The sequence below is a fragment of the Podarcis liolepis genome (genome assembly GCF_965112155.1).
Source record: "Podarcis liolepis genome assembly, chromosome: 5".
Taxonomy (NCBI): Eukaryota; Metazoa; Chordata; class Lepidosauria; order Squamata; family Lacertidae; genus Podarcis; species Podarcis liolepis.
The window spans coordinates 9,490,075-9,506,745 of NC_139556.1; the positions used below are offsets into that span (position 1 = coordinate 9,490,075).

At 41.2% G+C, this 16,671-nt stretch overlaps 1 protein-coding gene across 2 annotated transcripts in view; it reads left to right on the top strand.

The window, feature by feature from the left end:
- Positions 1-16,671, top strand: part of UVSSA (UV stimulated scaffold protein A) — a 51,363-nt gene that overhangs the window by 24,603 nt on the left and 10,089 nt on the right. Inside the window, exons 8-11 of one of the 2 annotated variants that reach the window (XM_083503356.1) lie at positions 11,147-11,309; positions 12,793-12,918; positions 13,645-13,828; positions 15,568-15,679. In XM_083503356.1, coding sequence (XP_083359482.1) covers positions 11,147-11,309; positions 12,793-12,918; positions 13,645-13,828; positions 15,568-15,679 — 585 coding nt within the window. Of the gene's footprint in view, positions 1-11,146; positions 11,313-12,792; positions 12,919-13,644; positions 13,829-15,567; positions 15,680-16,671 lie in introns of both variants that reach the window. The other variant, XM_083503355.1, reaches the window with a different exon arrangement.

Genomic DNA, 16,671 nt, shown 5'->3' on the forward strand with positions numbered 1-16,671 from the left:
TTCCAAAGCCTAGCAGGCTCTCTCTGCTCTCTGGAATGTTTGCTACTCTTCTTTGTAAAATTTCAATCTTTCTTATTGTTCTCTTGTGGAATCTTCAGAGCATATTTTTGTGCATACTTACTCAGAAGTAAGTCCCACTCTATTCAGTGATGCTTACTTCCAGGTAAGTGTGCATAGGATTGGAGTAAGCTCCAATATTCTTGTGCTGATAAGTGTTCATATTTAATATGTGGATATCAGCTGCATAAACAACTTTTAAATGCTTTCTTGCCTTTGCTTTCAACCAGTTGATTGATTAATGAATCACATTTAAATGAGTATACAAACTGAGATTTTTTCAATTAAGGTTTGATTTGAAGATTCTAGAAGAAATTGAGATTTCTCTTAAGGGTGAAAGCGTGCAGTGTATTGCGCAAAAGCTTGTTGGGATTAAAGGTGATATTTAATACTTAATCACTTAACTGGATAATATTCCCGATTACTTTGGATACAGACTTGAAGAAAAAGGCTGCTTTTAATTAATTTATTTTCTTTCATCAAATTTGGTACTGGTATGAGGAAGACAGCAATATGGCAGGCCCTTGAAGAGTCCATAATCTTTATTCTCAGCTTCACTGATTAATCTGAGGACATTTTTAAGGTGTGCTTAAGGCTTTCATTGATTGATGACACCAATTAATCAATTAAAGCCTGCAGCCCTAATTTAACAATGACATTTAGAGCTTTCTACCTCCATGAAATCTTTGCTTTCACACTCATCAGCCCTTTCCTGTTCTTAGAGCTTAGTCAAGATTCTGGCTGACATCCCCTGTGCTTTATATATCTAGCAGTCTAAGCTTAGAAACCCATTTGAAGAAATAGGGCTGTTTTCCAAGGGCACGTTAACCAAAATAAGACTTGTATTCACTTATGTGCGCTGATTTTTAACAAGTGGTTTGTGCGTTGAAGTGGCACATGATAGTGACTGAAACATATGCACACATACATGAAATCACGATAGCCTTGGTTTTTGTACTTCTGTTGAAAGCAGTTCAGTAGAATCTGCTTTTGTAAACCACAGAGAGCTTTCTTTCAATCAAGCAATAATAATAACAATAATATAACAATAACAATTGTTATTGTATAATAATAATAATAATAATAATAATAATAATAATAATAATAATAATAATAATTTATTATTTATACGCCGCCCATCTGGCTGGGTTTCCCCAGCCACTCTGGGCGGCTTCCAACAGAACACTAAAATACAATAACCTATTCAACATTAAAAGCTTCCCTAAATTTTATGAAATAAATAAATAATAAATAATGGATGCGTAGCTAGGCTATCTGTGTTCAGAAAGGACCATAGTTGACTCACCAACCAAAAGCAGATGTAGGCACTCCTAGCCACCTAGACTTCAAGTGACAGTGATTATTCCTAGAGTACTCTAAACTCCATCAAGTGGACCATGGGTAGGCAAACTAAGGCCCAGGGTCCGGATCCGGCCCAATCGCCTTCTAAATCCAGCCCGCGGACGGTCCGGGAATCAGCAGGTTTTTACATGAGTAGTAAGTGTCCTTTTATTTAAAATACATCTCTAGGTTATTTGTGGGGCCTGCCTGGTGTTTTTATGTGTGTAGAATGTGTGCTTTTATTTAAAATGCATCTCTGTGTTATTTGTGGGGAATGGGAATTTTTTCATTTCTCCCCCCCCCCCCAAAAAAAATAGTCCGGCCCCCCCACAAGGTCTGAGGGACAGTGGACCGGCCCCCTGCTGAAAAAGTTTGCTGGCCCCTGAAGTGGAGTAAAACCGCATCAAAAGCAGACTTTACCACTGAGCTTGCCAGATGAAACAGTCTCCCTGTCCTTCCCACCCCCTCCCAGCAGTGTTCTGGGGGTTCTCCAACCCCCACCCCCTTGCGCCAATTTCGGGGAGCATGGGGAAAGGAGGCAAAGCTCAGGTGGTAGTTCTTGTGAGGGGCTTCTACTCACAGCGAATACCACCCTATAGGAACCGCCCTGAGACCTCCGGGTATAGGGCGGTATATAAATTCAGTAAACAATAATAATAGGAAATTTGATTTAAATCAGTGTTAGTCTTTGTTTCATTGTGATTTTTCAATCAGTGAATTCTGCTTCCTGTCTAGATGGCTGATATGTTGATTTATTCTTTTTATTTTCTCTATTTTATATAGATAGATAGATAGATAGATAGATAGATAATTTTTCAGTTACACCCTCCATCATTGGTATGGGTGTTGGAAATGTGTTGCGCAAACTGACTGTTTTAATAAAGTTACTGCCATCAAGCATTAATTAGGACCGAATGTAGTCATGCACAGCATTGCACACTGTGTACGCACATGAGAGTTACAAACAAGACATGTGACATGTACAATAAAGTATGGAATATTTTCTAAATGAATGAAATATCTTTATCACGGTCTTATGATATATTCATATTGGAACACATAATGCAAATAAACAACAACAAAGTAGGCAAGTGGACCCTTCAGTTTATCCAAAGAAACTGAGCTCAATACACATAGCAATAATTAAAAAAGCCATTTGCTCAGTAATATATAGGACCTTGTATGGTAAACAGTTCATAACCAAACTCTCATCTGAATACCCCAGTAAACTGATAAGAAGAATGTCCCAAATTACAATAAAATATAGAATATTAAAGTACATCTATTATGATTCCAAGGACTCTAGCATTATATGACCACAATCTATATTGAAACAGGATTCTTCGAAATTTTACCCTTGATTAGAACATGGAATGTTTTAAGAAAGAATGTGCTTAGGAACACAAATAAGAGGGAAAGTAACTTAATTGGGCAGGGCTCCTGAACCATGGGGAAACAAGTTTTATTAGCCAGGGAATATAGAGTTATTGGCTCAGTACGTTAAATAAGGGATGTCCCTCCATATCTGCTGGACTGGCCATTGCCACCCAGCATGTTCAGTGCTCAGGACTAATGGGAGTTGCAATCCAGCAGCATATGGAGCAGAGACAGGCTAGCCACCCCTGCTTCAAATACCGTATTTTTTGCTCTATAAGATGCACCAGACCACAAGACGCACCCAGTTTTTGGAGGAGGAAAACAAGAAAAAAAATATTCTGAATCTCAGAAGCCAGAACAGCAAGAGGGATCACTGTGCAGTGAAAGCAGCAATCCCTCTTGCTGTTCTGGCTTCTGGGATAGCTGCGCGGCCTACATTCGCTCCATAAGACGTGCACACATTTCCCCTTACTTTTTAGGAGGGAAAAAGTGAGTCTTATAGAGCAAAAAATATGGTACTTATTGTTGCCCAAGCAGTAGAAAAGACTCAAGATGATATACCAAGTAGGCAAGTTTTATTTACAACTTAAACCATTTAAAAAATAAATGAATTAAAAATGGTTGGGCTCTTTGTGCAGTCAGTGGGTGGGGCGTGTGTTGGTGTCTAAAGTCATCAGTTCACAATCCTTGTACTAACTAATCCCGATACTAAACCCACAGACCTATACAACACTTTCTTGATGAGTCAGTGTTCAAATACACCAAGTCACAGTCTTAATTTAATGGACAAAATATATGTTTCGAGTTAGTTATCTTTTGCTTTGCACTGGAGTTTCCCCCCTAAGGTAAAAAGTTACATAAATAGTTTTTAATATGTCAAAAAGTACATTCTAACTGCAAATTAAGGCAAGAATTGTGAGTTTGAATAGAGATTATAATAAGAGAGAGAGGAGGAGTGAGTCCATTTGAGTTTCCATGTGCAAGATAAAATGTAAATTTGTAAAAGAATTTAGGTGATTAGACAACTGAAGTGTGAAGACATAACCCATTAAGGGGTGTCATGCCAAATTAACATTACCAGGGTTTTTAATGACCTCTCATTTGTATAATCCTTATTTACACTTGCACCTGATCTCTCAGGATGGCAACCATTTTGCAGTTTGCTTGTTGTTTTGTATGCCTGTAGTCATATAAGCTGGCACCCCAGTCTTCCTCTGTCTGGAATGCATACATAAATGGACACCAAGAGTGATTTGACTTGTGAAAGGGTGGTTTTAAAGAGCATGCAGGCAACAGTTGTAACAACAATAGATGGATATGTTCTCAGGCAAAAAACTGTTGTGTGTAAAACAAACAAACAAACATGTACCTTTGCATGTAATGCAATACTGAATATTCAATAATAGATCAATAATTTTCCAGGGTGCAGACTATCACTTCTTCTTACTAGCAAACTCAGGTGACAGGTGAACGCAGAAATGGAACCAAAAAGGGGCTACTGATAAGCAAGTCTGAAAGGTCAGAATGCTTGGAGAAATTTCTAGGGTTGCACTAAATAATAAACCTAGCAGGGCAACTCCCTCATATTCCTATGAGAGGGGAAGATCCATTGCAACATTTTCTTGCCGATCCCACTCCCTCCCCACTTACATGTGGTTCTCTTGGAATTGTAATTTCCAGCCTATTTGTTTTAATTACATTGGCAAAAGTTTTATTCTTTATACAATATCCTTAATCATATAATAAAAATGATAATTTATTATTTATACCCCGCCAATCTGGCTGAGTTTCCCCAGCCACTCTGGGCGGCTTCCAATCAAGTGTTAAAAACAATACAGCATTAAATATTAAAAACTTCCCTAAACATGTATACTCCTTTGTATAGCTACAAAACAATGTGATGTACAGACATGGTTTTGTAGACATACAAAGGAGAACATATGATTAAGGACATTGTATAAAGAATAAAACTTCTGTCAAAGTAATTAAAACAAATAGGCTGGAAATTACAAGAGAACCACGTATAAGGGGGGACGGGACTCATTCAGCTGCTACTTGATAAATAATTTCTGCATGGTGGACCAATTGCGTGCTCAGAGCACTATCCATGAAACATGAATTGTTGCCAAAAACTGTTTGTATGGAGTAGGATCCCGATGTCTCCACTTCAGTGTCAGTGCTGCACCTCTTTTACAGCTGCCACACACTGGATTGGCATTTTCATCAGAGCTATCCAATACAATCACCACATCTGCTTCCTGGTCAGTTACTTCTATTTCAGGCACCATTAGTGTATATATATGAAAATAGGATTTTATGTCACAGTGTGCGTCATTTTAAACTTGCTTGTATTGAATTGCATATGCCATGTTACTTCCCATTCACCCAGTTTGGAGGGATCTGTTTGGAGCCCCTCACAAACCCTTTTTGTTTTAACCACCCTGAACAATGCATTATTAGCCGCAAACTTGGGTGCCTTGGCACCTTTTAACTAGATCATTTCTGTAAAAGCACAGGGCAGTGCTGGATTTACGCATAAAGCTAAACAAGCTATAGCTTAGGGCCCCACTCTCTTGGGGCCCCCGAAAAAATTCAAAGGAAAACAAAAACTGGATGCACATTTCCAAAATATAAGATAAAAAAACAAATTACTTTGATAAAATACATATTTTGTTAAGTGCAAATGGCTTTAGATCCTATTAGGTCCATAAATTACTATATAGCATATGTTCAACACACAAAAACAGCGACAATTTGTTGTTGACAAAGGACAGCTGGACATATAAAGGGCCCCATTACCTTCAGTAGCTTAGGGCCTCCTCAAACCTAAATCCGGCCCTGCTTGAGGAACTCAACTTTCTGCATCCCACCAATGGGAGACTCGTCCATTTATTCTTACTCTCTGTTTCCTGGTTCTTCACTGATACACAAGAAACTCTCTCCTCTTATTCCATGACTACTAAGCTTATTGAGGAGTCGGATGACATATATGGTGATGTATTTTGTCAAATGCTTTTTAAAAGTCCAAGTATACTTTATCAGCCAGATCACCTCTATCTAACTGCTTCTTGACAAATACCTCAAATAGGTAAGTGAGACTGGAGCTATACTGGTTCTGCTTCTTTAAGACTTGTTCTTCTATATGCTTGGTAATTCTACCTTTGAGAAGGCTTACCACGAATTATCCCAGAAGAAACTTTAAGCTTCCTGGTTGTAATTTCCAGGACCTCGCCACTCACCAGATTCCTTTTTAAAATTGGTGTTACAATTGGCCACTTTCCAGGGATTAATAGATCGTGATTGTTGGCATCCGTCTGTCTTGAGAGACAATGGAGTGCACCTCTGGGGGTGAAGGCAGACCACTGTGTTAGCAGCAGTGAAGTGCCCCTCCCAGGCCATAACCCTGAGCAGTGTGTATGGGGGTCCTGAGCTGTCAAGACAACAAGACCCCCCTCTGCCTCATTGATATGATCCAAAGTAAAGCAGAACAAGATATTTCGCATCAGCTTGGCTTCAGGAATTGCTGGAAGGAGGCATACAAGGTGCCATCCAATCCGCTTAGGGACTCCACTCCGGATTTGTGTAGGGTTTACTCCTTAGCCCAAGGGTCAGCAACCTTTTTCAGCCGTGGGCCGGTCAACTGTCTCTCAGACCATGTGGTGGGCCGGACTATATTTTTTTTGAAGGGGAAATAAATTAATTCCTATGCCCCACAGATAACCCAGAGATGCAATTTAAATAAAAGCACACATTCTACTTATGTAAAAACACCAGGCAGGCCCCACAAATAACACAGAGATGCATTTTAAATAAAAGGACACATTCTACTCATGTAAAAACACTCTGATTCCTGGACCGTCCACGGGCCGGATTGAGAAGGTGATTGGGCCGCATCCGGCCCATGGGCCTTAGGTTGCCTACCCTTACCTTAGCCTTTCCTTCTCCTGAAGATATCATGCAAGACAGCAGAGGTTTAAAAAGGTAAAGGTACCCCTGACCATTAGGTCCAGTTGTGGACGACTCCGGGGTTGCGCACTCATCTCGCTTTATTGGCCGAGGGAGCCGGCGTACAGCTTCCAGGTCGTGTGGCCAGCATGACTAAGCTGCTTCTGGCGAACCAGAGCAGCTTACGGAAACGCCGTTTACCTTCCTGCCGGCTTGCACTTATCTACTTGCACTTGACGTGCTTTCGAACTGCTAGGTGGGCAGGAGCAGGGACCAAGCAATGGGAGCTCACTCTGTCGCTGGGATTTGAACCGCCGACCTTTTGATTAGCAAGCTCTAGGCTCAGTGGTTTAGACCACAGCACCACCCACGTCCCACATAGCAGAGGTTTAGGATCACAGTTTTCCTTCTGCAAGATGGGCCACCTTCCCAGGTGGTCAAGCCCCATCTGCCCCTCACTAGGAATATAATATAATACCACATGGTGTGTTCATGCATGCACATACAAACAAGACTTTCCCAACAGAACATTTTTAACCAAACTATTGCGGGAGCTGCAAGGAACGGTTACAGTGTGGAGTGCTTCTGTTGAGAGCGTCAGCCGGCCACCCATGCCTTTTTGGAGAAAGTCCACTCTGTTCTGTTTCTCCTGTCCCTCACCAGATACTGAGCATTCTGTGGCCAGAGAATACCCAATCACCATTATATAGGGATTTTTTGGGGAGGGGGGTGTGGGTGGCTGGCTTCCTCCTTTAGTTTTATTCTTCCTATTTTCCCCCTATTTCAGCAAGCATTATTATTATTAGTAGTAGTAATAGATCATGGCCACTGGGCCCATCACCTCCTGGCAAATAGAAGGGGAAGAAATGGAGGCAGTGAGAGATTTTACTTTCTTGGGCTCCATGATCACTGCAGATGGTGGCAGCAGCCATGAAATTAAAAGACGCCTGCTTCTTGGGAGAAAAGCAATGACAAACCTAGACAGCATCTTAAAAAGCAGAGACATCACCTTGCCAACAAAGGTCCGTATAGTTAAAGCTATGGTTTTCCCAGTAGTGATGTGTGGAAGTGAGAGCTGGACCATAAAAAAGGCTGATCGCTGAAGAATTGATGCTTTTGAATTATGGTGCTGGAGGAGAGTCCCATGGACTGCAAGAAGATCAAACCTCTTCATTCTGAAGGAAATCAGCCCTGAGTGCTTACTGGAAGGACAGATCCTGAAGCTGAGGCTCCAATACTTTGGCCACCCCATGAGAAGAGAAGACTCCCTGGAAAAGACCCTGATGTTGGGAAAGATGGAGGGCACAAGGAGAAAAGGACGACAAAGGACGAGATGGTTGGATAGTGTTCTCGAAGCTACCTGCGGGAGGCAGTGGAAGACAGGAGTGCCTGGTGTGCTCTGGTCCAGGGGGTCACGAAGAGTCGGACACGACTAAACGACTAAACAACAAAGTAGTAGTAGTAGTAGTAATAATGTATTGGGACTTCCCTGAGCATAGTGATATCCCTTTCTCGCCTCAGTAGCCCTGTTTTGGTTACACAGTCATCATAACTCAAGCACCCAAATCGTTTAGGATAAATGGTAAAATGACAACAGTGGGCAAGAGCCAAAGAAAAATGTAACTAGATTCATGGGAAGTATGAAAATCCATTTCTGGTAAGGAGTGTGCATGTATGTGCATACATGTTTATGTTTAAAGGAAAAAGGTAATGAAAGTTCTCTTCAGCACACACTTGCCTTTTGGCATGCCTGAACTAGTCATTTGTGTGCCGTGTTGTGTTGATAGACATGTATTTTGGATTAGCAAGGGCTATGCGCAGAACAGAATGGAGGAAAGGGAGCAAAACCTTTTTCTTCAAATCTTTTTGTTCATATTATTTACATTCTAGTTCGGTGGGATCCCCCCCCCCTTTTCAATTAAATATATACTGCAACCTACTTCTGATTCTCCTAAGTCCAAATGGCTGATGAAACCTGTTCTTTTACTTTCTCTGAATTTTCATTGAGGAGCTTTTATCTCCTCTTAATCCCACCATTTCTGTCAGGACACAATCTCTTTCTCAAATTTACATTTTAATTACAAGGCCAGCTGAACTAGCTAAAATCAATAATGTCAGCATTCAGCAGCCTAACTTTCAGCTGAAATCCCAGCCTCTCTATTTCCTACTATTGATTTATCTCTTTAACGCTGTCTACTTTATTGCTTCAGGCAAATAGGTGCCATTTGGTCAATTTAAACAACAACAAACACCACCAGGAGATTGGACTTGAAAAAAAAATCTTCCTAAAACCAAGTATTGCAATAAATTTGAACCAGGGTATTGTAGTAGTGATAATATAAAGGATATTTGAAAACGGAGGGGTTTGGATGGGGGATTAGCTTTAGCTATCGAGCTTTGTTCTGTTTCTGGTACAGACATGCTTTCTGCCCAAAAATAGTATTTTTCTTTGAGTATTTGTTTTTACTCTATGTAATCAAAATTAATTTGATGCCTGATTATTAGAATGAATTTGGTTTAATTTACTGGAAACAGATTATCTTCAACTGACTGAGCCTCTACCCCTCCATTAGCTAAAGGTTCTCTAGTCTCCCCCCACCCCCAAAAAATATGAGACCGCCAAAGCCCATGAAAGAGAAAATTATTGCACTTACATGTAACTTGCTGGTCTTTGAAAGTCTTTCTGCAGCCCATTTGCCTTCCTCCCCATAGAGGCTTCTCTCATTTGAAATTGACCTTAGTGGTGTCTGGGGGGAGGTGATGTGATGACCTGGCCCTTCAGCTGAGGTCTCTGATACCAAAGCCATCATCAGTCAAAGGGAGTGGGGGCTCCAAGCTCTAGAGCAGTGTTCCCCAACCTTGGGTCTCCAGCTGTTTTCGGACTACAATTCCCATCATCCTTGACCACTGGTCTTGCTAGCGAGGGATGATGGGAGTTGTAGTCCAAAAACAGCTGGAGACCCAAGGTTGGGGAACACTGCTCTAGAGGATCCAATGACTTGACCTACTCATGCATAGATCCCATATGTGGGACTGCAGTGCATCCTGAACAGTGGCAGGTGGTTGTTTGGGGGTGGGTGGGTCAGTATTACCTGTAGATTCATCCTTGGAGAGAAAAGAGTTGCATGTCAAGTTCTCCCACCCCATCTCATTGCATCAACAACACTTTCAAACTTAGTAGAAGTTGAAAAGTTGGGGGGCGGGGAATTGATAGTAGGTAGCAAAGAAGAGCCTATTGTTTTGAAGAGAGTTTTGTTTGTTGTTGTTTAGTCGTTTAGTCGTGTCCGACTCTTGGTGACCCCATGGACCAGAGCACGCCAGGCACTCCTTTCTTCCACTGCCTCCCGCAGTTTGGTCAAACTCATGCTGGTAGCTTCGAGAACACTATCCAACCATCTCGTCTTCTGTCGTCCCCTTCTCCTTGTGCCCTCAATCTTTCCTAACATCAGGGTCTTTTCCAGGGAGTCTTCTCTTCTCATGAGGTGGCCAAAGTATTGGAGTCTCAGCTTCAGGATCTATCCTTCCAGTGAGCACTCAGGGCTGATTCCCTTCAGAATGGATAGGTTTGATCTTCTTGCAGTCCATGGGACTCTCCTACCAAAGCAACAAAAGGGATATTGTTGTGGGCAGTCTCACTATATGCAGTGAAACAAGGATTGAATAGAACAGGCATAGGCAAATCGGCCCTCCAGATGTTTTGGGACTACAACTCTCATCATCCCTAGCTAACAGGACCAGTGGTCAGGGATGATGGGTGTGGTAGTCCCAAAACATCTGGAGGGCCGAGTTTGTCTATGCCTGGGACAGAAAATCACAAAATGCTTAACCTACTAACAATAGCCAACATAATAGGGTGGCCAGACCAGCTCCATAACTGGCAAAAGACAAAGTTCAGGACTCATTGGGGCTGTCATTCAGCTTCCTTATTATTGGAGCTGCAATAAGAGTGGCAAATACAGGTCTTGGAACACTAATTGTTGTCCCGTCACTGTAAAACAAGAGGGTTCTCTTAGGACTGTCCCCTGGGTTGGCCTCTTCCAATTCTCTTTCCATTCCTCTTATAGTGTCACAAGTTCTCAGATATGCTAGATCAGACACTGTGTTTCTGAAAGAGTACAAAATTTTTCTGCTGCTGACAGAGAGGGGAAAGTATTTGGTTGGAGACATTTGTTAATGCGGAGTCTAAATTGGGCAGTGGTGCTTTTTCTTGGACTTTCTAAAGAAATATGGGTACAAATGAAATTTTGTCCTATACAGCTAGAGTTAGTATTTTGGTGAAGACCAGAATTTTGCCACAGATCAGTATTCCATTTCTGAAACGTGCTGTACAAACTGACCAGCTGTTACGTTCCAGAGACATAGGTTTCCTTCATACAGTATGTGTCAGCAAATGTGTGCTTACCCCAATTTTGCTTTTCTTTTGTAGGGTTGGAACCAGTATCACCTTCAAAACCCTTTGCGACAGGAAGAGCATCTGCAGCAACCTCCCAACCTAAAAGAAACGATGAGGAACTTGATCCAACCTGTGCAGCCGCAACATGGAAAATGATCCAAGATAAACTGCCTAGATTACATCTTCCAGGTGCCAGGTTGTAAGGAGACCAATATTCCGTTTGCAATCTTACCCTTTACATTTCACGTCCAAAACAAAGGCGGGCCTTAATACTTACAGAGCATTCTCCTGCAGAGAAGAGGTTTTATTTAGTGTTTGGGATTTTTGCCCTGGTTGCCCTCACCAACTACGATGCCTCCGGGAGCTAGTGATTGCCAACACCGAAAGGGCAAGGCCAAGTTTGAGCTGCTAAACCAAGCTCACCCTCATGGCAGAGGAAGAGACTTTGGGTAAAGCTGTGGAGAAGATGCTGTTGATGCAGGGAGGAGGCAGTCCTGTCTGTCTCCCTTTTTTGAGGGGAAGGCGGGTAAAGGGGATCCTCTGAACTGTCTCTAGTCCCTCAGTCTTCTTGCCTGCCCTGTTTTCCCTCCTGTGGCTGTACTCATCAATCAGCCTGCCTTGAACATATTCTTGGATCAGTCTGGTTTTACAGATGTTATAATAATAATAGTAGTAGTAGTAGTAGTAATAATAATAATAATTTATTATTTGTACCCTGCCCATCTGGCGCTGTGGTCTAAACCACAGAGCCTAGGACTTGCCAATCAGAAGGTTGGCGGTTCGAATCCCCGCGACGGGGTGAGCTCCCGTTGCTCGGTCCCTGCTCCTGCCCACCTAGCAGTTCGAAATCACGTCAAAGTGCAAGTAGATAAATAGGTACCATTGCAGCGGGAAGGTAAACGGCGTTTCTGTGCGCTGCTCTGGTTCGCCAGAAGTGGCTTAGCTGTATGCTGGCTCCCTCAGCCAATAAAGCAAGATGAGCACCACAACCCCAGAGTCGGCCACGACTGGACCTAATGGTCAGGGGTCCCTTTACCTTTACTGTCTGCTTCCACTTTTCTTTTTGCCAAAGGTTATGTTCGTTTTTGTTCTCTTCATTTGGACACGACTTGGACAAGACCTTGACATTCCATTGTTGCACCCATAACCCAGGTTTAAGGTGCCGTTCATCTCCTAGCTTTCATATCTCAGTTTCTAACACTGGTTGTATTCCCCTCAAAGCACTACAATTCGCAGAGTGATTTAAAAGTCAATTCCTCTTTCCAGGGAACTATGGGAATTGTAGCTCCATGAGGGGTCTCTGAAGAACTCCCAGCCCTGTTAACAAACTACAGTTCCCATAACTCTTTGGGGGAACTCATGACTGCTTAAAGTGGTATAATACTGTTTTAGACTTCTAAAGACAAAGGCAGTATTTAATCAGCATCGTGGTTCTTGCTTGGTTTGTGTTGTATTGTTCTTAGCTTTTCTTGTTAAAGTACCTTGGAAAATCATCTAAGAGTTCTCGTGAATCGTTAATTCCTTGTCATAGTTAAAGTATTTGCTTTTCACAGCATTTTGACCTGCTAAAAGTTGAAGTAGGTCTAACGTGAAGTGGATGCCAATTGTTGAATGTTTCCTGTCGTTCTGGATAGTAACTGTTGTCTCTTCATCATTTATATTTTATCCTACAAATCTAGAAATTCTGAACCAGCGCCACCCAACAATAAGTCTGAAGAAGAAAAAGCCAAGGCCCCGGTCGTACCGTTTGGGTTAGATCTTTTCTACTGGGGCCAAGAACAACCAGGTTCTGGGAAGATTATTAAGTAAATATACTGCACGTTTTCTTTTAAAATATGTAAAAAAAAAATCCTCTCTTAAATTGCGACGCATCAAGCCTTATCTGCTCATTTTTACTGAAACATTGAAATGTAAAAACTTTCTGCACACTTGCAAATTTTATGAGCCATCTGATGACAGACAGCGTTTCTGACATAACCTGATCCATTTCTAGAATTCATTTTATTAAATTTATATGCCACGCTTCATCCAAAGATCACAAAGCTATTTACAACGTAAAAACACAAAATGATAAATTGACTTTACAAAATATGTGATGAAGCTGCTTATGGAGAAGTGAATCACTTGCAATCCTCTTGAGATAGTAGTTTCATTATATACCGTATTTTTTGCACCATAACACTCACTTTTTTCCTCCTAGAAAGTAAGGGGAAATGTCTGTGTGTGTTATGGAGGGAATGCCTACGGGTGACATGCCTACGGATTTTCCTCCTCTAAAAACTACGTGCGTGTTATGGTTGGATGCGTGTTATAGAGCGAAAAATACGGTATATTTTTAGCTTGCAGCTGAATTAAATATATTCAATATTTCAAAAAATCAAAGTTGTTTAGGAATTTGGGCATGTAGCTCAAGCAGTGTTTAGATATTTTAAAAGAGTATGTCATATATCAGGAGATGGTGTTAAAATGTCTCTCTAGAATTTATGTTTATATTCATGACAAAGCACTGATGTAACTGTTCTGTTTTCTAGATGTTCTTCTCAGCATCGCTTCTGGGCACCCAGCGAAATGGAAGAGGAAGTGGAAAACAAAGAAGTTGCAGAGATGCTGAAGAGCAGATGTATAACATTTGCTGGCAAGTTTGAGCCAGTGAAACACAAATGCCGGGCCCCAATGCCTAATGGAGGACTTTGTGAAAGGCAGGATAGATTTAAGGTGGGTGCTTAATAACACCTCTAGAGCATTCCACTTGGTCCTATTTTGCCATTTCTTTAAAATATTAATACTGTAATGTGCTTGGCCAGAGATATGAGGCAGCAGTTTGAGGGAAACTCTAGAAGGGAAGAATTGAATGTAATCCAAAATGAAGTCCCACATAGTACACCTGTTGCATTACTTGGAATTGAATTAGGTCTCCTTTCTCTAGAAGCCTGCCTCCGTAATTCATGATTAAATGATGGAAAATAATCTTGTTGCTGCCAGACCAACATGGAGCAAAATTAGACTTGCAGAATGGAAAGGACTGGGGCCTGGGCACAGCCTTTTAACAGTTTGATGCCGAATTATTCAGTACCACTATAATGTCTACTCAGGATATTTCTGACCATAAGATTTGTGGTGTAAGATCACTGAGAATGCAAAAATGGACTTTGAATATGAAAAATTTCAAGTCCTCAATTTGGTATATTAAACTTAAATCCAGCCATAAAAGAACTGTTTGAGGAAATGCTTCCCTGTTTTCCTAAAAGAGGGAATGACCTCTGTTTTCCTAAAACAGAGGATGACCTCAAGTTCTACTGCTCTGAAAGAGTGAAGGAATTGCACTAGTTGTTTTTATCTTGGAGTTTGGGGTTGCAATTTGTTGATGATTGTAGCTTTTGTGGGTTTGTTGTTGTTTTTTTAAAAAAATGTAGGTAAAATAAAATAAAATATTTCTGGGAGGATAGCTATGCTCTGCAGCAGCAAAACAATGAAGGGTCCGATCACTTCCTAAAGACTACAGCTGCAATCCTGTACTTGTTTGCCTGGGAGTAAATCCCATTGAACTTGGTTGAACTTTCTTCTGAGTAGGCATGCACATGATTGCACATTTACTGTGATAATAGTTTGTATTCAGATTTTCCACACTGATGTTCATTGCAGTATAATCTCATTTTAAACATCCTTTCCCCCACCCCGAAACTAAGAACACAAATAATTTAAGGCCTTTCTTTGTAGAGCAAATGCTTTAGCCTTGCCCTTCAAGACGGGATGACCAGATTTTTCCCCCAGAAGGAACAGACACATTCATAGGTTGCAGGTTGGATATTTGGTCTGATCCACTAAGTCCATTCTTACATTTTCAAGCAGAAAGTACTTTGTGTTAAGGCAGGCAACATACTACATACAAAGAAAAAGCACATATGAGTAAGATGAAAGAAAGAAAGAAAGAAAGAAAGAAAGAAGATTAAGTGAATCCACAAATTCACATCTCTCAAGGCTACCTCTCTATCTTCTAAAGATACTCCAAAAAAATCCTTTCATTTCACTATCACTTTCTCGTTGGTTTTTGTATATTGGGAATTTGCAGGTGGATGAAAAAGCTTGGAGTGCATTACATGTATGTTGAGTGCGGAGAATTTGTACCAAACCCTTGGCTCAAATAAGCATTTCAGGGAACTACAAATAGGAGTTTTCAGAACTGGTTCCAGTGATAGCAGAGCAAAGTTCCCTGGATTTCATGACCACCTGCTGTTGGGATATTCCCATATCCAGAATGATATGAATCAGTCAGCACAGCCATGTATCTCAAATAAACCCACTTGCAGCTTCTCTGTTCTGTCCATAAGCTACAAAAAATGTTCCTAATCAGGCCTAACTTGTTATAAATATATATATATATATATATAGAGAGAGAGAGAGAGAGAGAGTGTGTGTGTGTGTAACAGCACAAATATCATTGTTTCTTTCTGAAGTGCCCATTTCATGGAAAAATAATCCCCCGGGATGATTCCGGGACTCCTATTGATCAAGAAGACAGAGAGAGAGAAGCAAAGCAACAGTTTGAGAAAAAAGAAAAGCAACCAGGTTTGTATGTTTAATGAAATCTGTGATTATTGAGTTTAAAATATGTGCAAAGTTAATTTAATTTATAAATTAAAACATGGATTTATCCTAGGTGGGAATTTGGAGAAAAAATAGATTATTCCTGGTGCTATAAAGGACAAGTCATCTTTACTAATACAGTGGTGCCCCACAAGACGAATGCCTCGCAAGACGGAAAACTCGCTAGATGAAAGAGTTTTCCATTTTGGAGGTGCTTCGCAAAACGAATTTCCTATGGGCTTGCTTCGCAAGACGAAAATGTCTTGCGAGTTCCTGCTGGTTCCCCCCCCTTTTCTAAGCCGCTAAGCCGCTTATCAGCTGATCCGATCAGCAGATAAGCCGCTAATAGCACTAATCCGCTAAACCTTCAATGGGCTTGCTTCGCAAGAAGAAAAAAACGCTAGATGAAGAGAATCACAGAACGGATTCTTTTTGTCTTGCGAGGCACCACTGTACCATTTTTGACAGCATTTTGGTTGTACCCAAAATACTTTTAATAAATTAAAGCTCTATATTTTGTGTAGCAGAAGCCATTTTCTAAATTCCAAAGGAAATGACTATTTTGCTGCTTTTAGATAGTAGTGCACAAACTTCAACAAATTAATTTCGGGTGAAATGTTACATTCCTACACTTCATAGCCTAAGCATAGCTACAGTCAAAGTCATAACTGGAACAAGAAAGAAGCTAAATTATCAGATCCTCAGTAGCAAAACTGAAAAGGTCCCTGTGCCTCAGGCCTTGCAGCACAAATGCCAGTCAGAGCTGGATTAAATTAGGGGTGGGAAACCTCTGGCCCACAGGCCAGTCTTGGCCTGCCAGAAGGTCTAGTTTGGCCCATGAGGCCATTTTCCCCAAATCACACCCAACTTCTCATCGCTAGTGATATTAGTTCAGGCACCCCCAAACGTGGCCCTCCAGATATTTTTGGGACTACAATTCCCATCATCCCTGACCACTGGTCCTGTTAGCTAGG